The sequence below is a fragment of the Protomyctophum parallelum genome (genome assembly GCF_964188405.1).
Source record: "Protomyctophum parallelum genome assembly, chromosome: 21".
In the NCBI taxonomy this organism is placed as follows: domain Eukaryota; kingdom Metazoa; phylum Chordata; class Actinopteri; order Myctophiformes; family Myctophidae; genus Protomyctophum; species Protomyctophum parallelum.
Genome location: NC_139713.1, coordinates 14,084,396 through 14,090,275, shown reverse-complemented (window position 1 = coordinate 14,090,275; position 5,880 = coordinate 14,084,396). Strand labels below are relative to the sequence as shown.

At 55.2% G+C, this 5,880-nt stretch overlaps 1 protein-coding gene across 1 annotated transcript; it reads right to left on the bottom strand.

The window, feature by feature from the left end:
- Nucleotides 1-765: 765 nt before the first annotated feature.
- Nucleotides 766-5,328, bottom strand: LOC310878835 (E3 ubiquitin-protein ligase TRIP12-like; the record flags this gene model as incomplete). Its single annotated transcript, XM_083793250.1, has 1 exon — nucleotides 766-5,328. Exon 1 carries the CDS (start codon nucleotides 5,311-5,313, stop codon nucleotides 766-768), a length of 4,548 nt encoding a protein of 1,515 aa, XP_083649376.1. The 5' UTR covers nucleotides 5,314-5,328.
- Nucleotides 5,329-5,880: the final 552 nt, after the last annotated feature.

Below are 5,880 nucleotides of genomic sequence, written 5' to 3'. Positions count from 1 at the left end.
TCAGACTCTGCAGATGCACAGACTGACCTGTATAATAATTATGAAGGACAAAATTACTGTACTACTAGGTAAGAGAAAGTCACCCAATAGTAGGACTATCATTTGAGTAAAAGTCTTATCGAAACGCATTGCCTGATATTAAATATACTTAGGTTTCAAAAGTAAAAGTACTCTAAATGTGGTTAATAAAAAAAAAATCAACCTTCTCTCTCTTTCTTTCCTCTTGAGTGTGAATTAACAAAAATGTTAGAAGGCAAATTTGAGAATGTTGGAATTTAATTTAATTAAAGTACAACGTTTCAACTTTCAGGCCGTAAGAGTTCCGTGTCACTTCAAGGATTGTTTTATTTTTTATTTGATCTCCTCTCTGTCTGTAAGTCTGTGTGCCTGACTGTCGGCGGCCAATATCACACACACCTGTGGACTGATTAGCCCCACAGTTCTTGTGCAACATGTTTTTTTTTCACATACATTTTATTATTTTTTAAATTAAAATGTAGTAATAATAATAATTATTATTATTATAAGTGTAATAATAACTTTAATTGTATTGTAATAGAAAGTAAATTGGATCGGTCGGACCAGGTTCCAATAGATAACTGACGAGGGAGATCACGACGAGTCACGGCCGATATTAGACCCTGTTGTGTTACGTTACATTATAGCATCTTGCCGACAGGGAAAGCTGCATCTGAACATCATGTATATGTTCAAAAAAGAACGACTATAAGGAATTAATTTGAATGTGGAAGGATGTTGGCGGCGTCAGGAAAGGTGGAACGACTGGTCGCCGTCGCGGGCCGCCATCAGCAGTTTCTCACGCATGATCTCAATGCTGGAGTAATCGGGCAGCTTCAGGTAATTGACACAGGTCATGACCGAGGGGAGGTAGATGTCCGGGTTCTCCGTGGACGCGAATGTCGTCTTGACGACGGTGAGAGGGGGGTTCAGACTCCGGAAGCCTCCCACGGGCAGCCTCGGGCTCCCCGTCACGAACCGCAGGAAGAGCCTCTGCTGCTCGCCGTCGAAGTCGCTCAGCGCCTCGAACAGGAACCGCACCGCGCGGCTGTCGTGCGTGTAGCCGTGGTCGGAGCGGCAGCACTCCGTCAGCGTCTTGACGTCCCACGGCTCCGATTTGTTGCCGCACAGCAGCTGGTCCAGCTCCTCCGGATAGAAGTACTGCAGGTGACGCAGGGGGAAGACCGACTCGAAGCCTTCCCTGAACGACTCGAACTGGCCGGACACGCCTTCGTTGAGCGTCCAGTACACCGCCAACCGGAGGTATTCCTCCAGGTTGTAGATGGTGACGGGGACGTCTTTGCCCCCCTCCTTCAGTTCGATGTCGGAGAACCCCGGTAAGGTGAAGTCCAACATCAGGTCCCCGACGGAGCAACCGCTCATGTTCAGGCTCTCCAGCGCCTCCTGCAGGCTCTCCCTTGTGAGTGTTCGGTCCTGCTCCAGCCTTTTCTTCTGGCGGACGACGCCCTCCAGCTGCTGGATTGACTTGTATATGCCGAGGTGGACGTCGACCAGGTCGTGGGAGCTGATGGACATTTCGTGCCTCAACATCCACTTGTAGAAAGGCAAACTCAAGGGCAGATCCAACAGTTTGAAGTCGATGATGGCTTTGGCCACCAGCTTTCCCAAGAAGCGGAACTTTGCTTTGATTTTGGCGACGTGTTCCGAGTCGGTTGTCCTACCGAAGGGAACTACAAACAGTCCACTGGAGTTGAACATGTACTTGGTTCCCTCTTGGTTCTCTTTGGGGTCGGCCAAGGTGATCTCTTCACCCCTCCATAGCCCCAGGTCAGCCCGCTGGAGCTCCTGAGATACCAGAGCGTAGAACTCCATAGTGGGGCCCAGGCCCGTGCCCACCTCGTTCTCATATTGGATCTCCAGCATGCCCCTGGAGTTACCAAGGTCCTGCATCACGACCTCGGCCTGTTTCAAGAGCTCCTCTCGGTTTATCACCCTCTTTTCGCGATTCAGACGCGTCGCCACTCGGCTGTCCCGAAAGTCCGACTGATTGATCTTGGGGCTGGTGTCGAGCAGGCGCTGCATGGCTCTGTCGCGGTCAAAGGCCGCCGCGTAGAACAGCCGCTGCCTCGTGTTGAACGGGAAGAAGAAGGGGCTCGTCTTTCCAAGTTCCATGAGCCAGGAGGGGATGTTCCCCGTCAGGATCACCAGCGGGTCTTGCAACTGACGGTTGGCCTTCACTGCCAGCTTGCCGTTGATGAACTCACTGGTGGGGACGATCTCCTTACACCCGGCGTCGTCGTACAAGTAGAACCAGTATCTACTCACGGAGTGGAGGACGCGCAGGAGCAGGGTGACTTCTAAAGAGGGGTCCTTGAACGTTATGGTATCCGGAGGCTCCGAGATGAGGTACGCCTCTAAGGGATTGACGACACCGGGACACACGCCGTCGTGCCACGGCTCGTCCTGTTTATTGACGTCGTGAGGCGAGCTTCCGGTGGGGTTGGCCTGCGCCTGGCACACCTTTCCTCCCACAATGTCCTCACTACCGCCGCCCTCGACCTCCACCACAGGCTTGTACCATATGGTGTGCGTTTTGGCCCAGACGTCCGTTTGCATGAAGGTATTGGCCTCGTCATCCGTGGACGACGACTCCCTTTCGTCCCCCGTCTGAAGGTTGAGATGTTGGACGGCCTGGTAGACCGTCATGTTGTACGGCAGCAAGTGATCGCCAATGTAGAACTGTAATCTGTGGCGCAGACTGCCAGAAGTCAGTAACTGGTCCACCAGAGATTCATCGACGATTTCATCATCTGATTTGTCCTCGCTACTGGATTTTCCGAAGCCTCGAACAACCATGTATCTTTCAATGACTTGCACCAGGTCCAGTGGATTAAAATTCACAGCACTGCCCTTCCATTGCTTCACATTTGTGCACTCTGGGTGTCTCTGTAGTTGACACCTCAGCTGATGAGTGTTAAATAATTTCATTGCCTGAGAGATCCTGCTCCCATTGTCATTACCACTGAGAAAGTCATACACTTTGACGGGGAACTGCTCCATTTGACTCAGGCAGTCGTTCAGTTTATGCACCAGTGACAGAAAAGGACCGTTTCCTGATGGCTCCAGGCGACCCGTGGGCTCCGTTCCCGGAACTGGGCAGCCGACGAAGACGTGCAGAAATCTTTTGAGTCGCACGTCGCGGCTGATCACGTCCCCGTCGCCGTTGGAGGTTAGATAGAGCAGCAACTGTTTGACCAGCCCGCTGTGCTGGATCTCAAATGATGACACGTCGGACTCTGAGACTATCCTGCAGATCTCCACCAGACACTCCACACCGCCGTCCACCTGCAGGTTTAGCTGCTCTGTGGCGGTGCAGAGCGTCCGGAGTACGCTCAGTGCAGGGTTGCTGCCGTCTACGTTCTCTGAGTTGAAGTAACGCTCCACAAACCTACTGGACTGCCTTTTGATCCAGGCCTTCACCTTGTCCTTATTATTTGAGATTGGGTCGTTGGGAGCATTTGCCAGGCCACTCTCTCCTGCAATATTGCATGGGGGCTCAAAGGGTGCGCTCTCGGTTGTGGTAGGGCTCCTGGCCTCGACATATAACTCGTCATCGTCCCCGAAGGGGGGCCAGGTGGTCAAGTCAACAATGTCAGATGTGACATTAGTAGCGGCTGCAGCGTTAATAGTGTCTGTGCACTGACTGGCCGTGCCACTGCTGGCACATGCCTTGGGGGGGGGACTGGTAATCGGGACGTCCTCTGACTCTGCCAGGTTCTTCACCTGGTGCATTATGCCTCTTCTGAAGTAGACACTCAAGACATCGGGAATCTTCTGCATGAGAATCTCGGCCATCTGCATGGAGCCCACAACGATCTTCTGGTCCTGGCTGGAGAGCATGGAGGCGATGTGACTGGAGACGGCGTGGTTCCTCAGCACGTCCCTCAGCAGCTCGGCGTCGGCAAAGTAGACGATCCTGAGGATGGCCCTGAGGCACTTGTGTCTGACGGTGGGGCTGGCCGAGGAGCTGTACATCTCATAGATGACGCCGTACAGGGTTTTGATGAAGCACCGCGCCAGCTCGGGATCCTCCTTCATCAGCTGAGCCCGCACGTCTTCCTGCCACACCTCCCGGTGGCACTCCCCCTCCCCCGCGTTGGGATCGGCGGGATGAGGATTGTGTCTCCTCTGGACGCCACGGCCCCGGCCGGAGTCCTCGTTGATCTGCTGCATGGAGCTGAAGTCGACGACGTAGACGCGGCTGTGAGACGACACGCTGACCTCGTTCTCCCCCTTGCTGTGGGCCGTCTCGATGATGCGGCTGTTGGAGCGGTTATAGGCGTGCCACAGCCCCTGGTCATCGCACCACTGCCAGGCGGCTTCTCCCGTGGCCCGGGCACCACCGCCGTCTTTTGTCAGCATGGTATTGACTGCAAAAATCCCGTCTTTGGGAAGACGGGGCATCAGCTGACAGATGAGGGAGGTGAGCTCGTATAGCTCCTGAGGGCTCCGGGGAACCAGTTCAATCTGTTCCTGCCCGCCGCCATTGGACGAGCTGCACAGGAGGAAGCGCAGGGTCTCGGCTATGTTCTGCTTCACGAGTTGCACGGCCAGGAAGGGGCACCTGGAGCATACGAGGGAAAACATGCGCACGACGACCACCAGCATCCCCGAGCTGAGCATCGGGGGGGTCACCAGCAGCTGCTGCTGGATGTTGCTCAGCAGGTCCCGCGAGGCCACCTGCTGCAGAAGGTTGTCCTCGTGCTGAAAGTTGTCCACCAGCCGGGCGAAACAGAGACAGGTGCTCTCGACGGACTTCTTGTCCTGGTGCATGAGCCTCTGAGTCAACAGCGGGAGAGAGTCGGCGACGAGGTGGAACTCGGCCGGGGTGACGCTCTGGCAGCAGTTGGCCGCGATGGTCAGGGCATTCCTCTGCGCGTTCATGCTGAAGAACTCCAGGTACAACAGGCAGTTCGCGAGCCCGCCGGCCTTCAGGATGGCTTTGCCGTGTTGCCACGACAACATCTCCAGGGCAGTCAGCGCCTGCTCTGCCACGTCGATGAACTGGATCACCTGGAGCTTTTCCAGGAAGACCGGAATTGCACCGACCACCATGGCGGAGGACCGAGGCAGTGCCTCCATCATGTATGTGAGAGCGCGGGAGGCGTGGATCATGATGTCAAAGTTGTGCTCCATTTGTAACAACGTGATCAACGTGGGCACCACGTTCTTGACGGGGAATCCGTGGAGCGTGTCCTCGTTGCCCATGACCAGCAGCTGGCACATCTCGATGGAGGCCTGGAGCTGCTGCGACTCGTCGCCCGTCGACTGCATAACCTGCAGCAGCTGCTGAGCCGAGGAGGGAGTGGAGGCGGAGGCCTCTGCTTTGCCCATGGCGGACAATTTAGAAGCCAACTTCTTGCTCTGGCTTTGACCTGAAGATGCGAGGGGCTTGCTCCGACTGCCATTCGAGAGCATGCTAAAGACGTTTGCAGAGGAGGAGGACGACGATGTGGAGACCATAGGGACCTCTTTGACAGATTTGGCAGATTTATTAGAAAAGGGGTTTTGCAGTTTTAGAGTTTTGCTCTCGGTACGAGTGGAGAAGAGCCCGACACTGCTGCTCTGAGCAGGGACAGAGTCCACTTTCTTCCATTTCCTGGAGACGGAGGGGGGACCAGAGGCCCCGCCGCTCGACTTGCCCCGGGCGGGGACCTGCGGTGGGTTGGTGCCATTGGTGCCTACGGCGGAGGAGGAGGAGGAGACTGTGGAGGCTGAAGGGGAGGGGTCTACGGCGTTACACCCGGCTTTGGCCGAGGAGGAAGATTTGTAATAACAAGCCGCCAGCTTGGTGGGTTTTGCCGTTCTCCCCTCGGTGGTACGGCGGGACCAAGCCGTGCT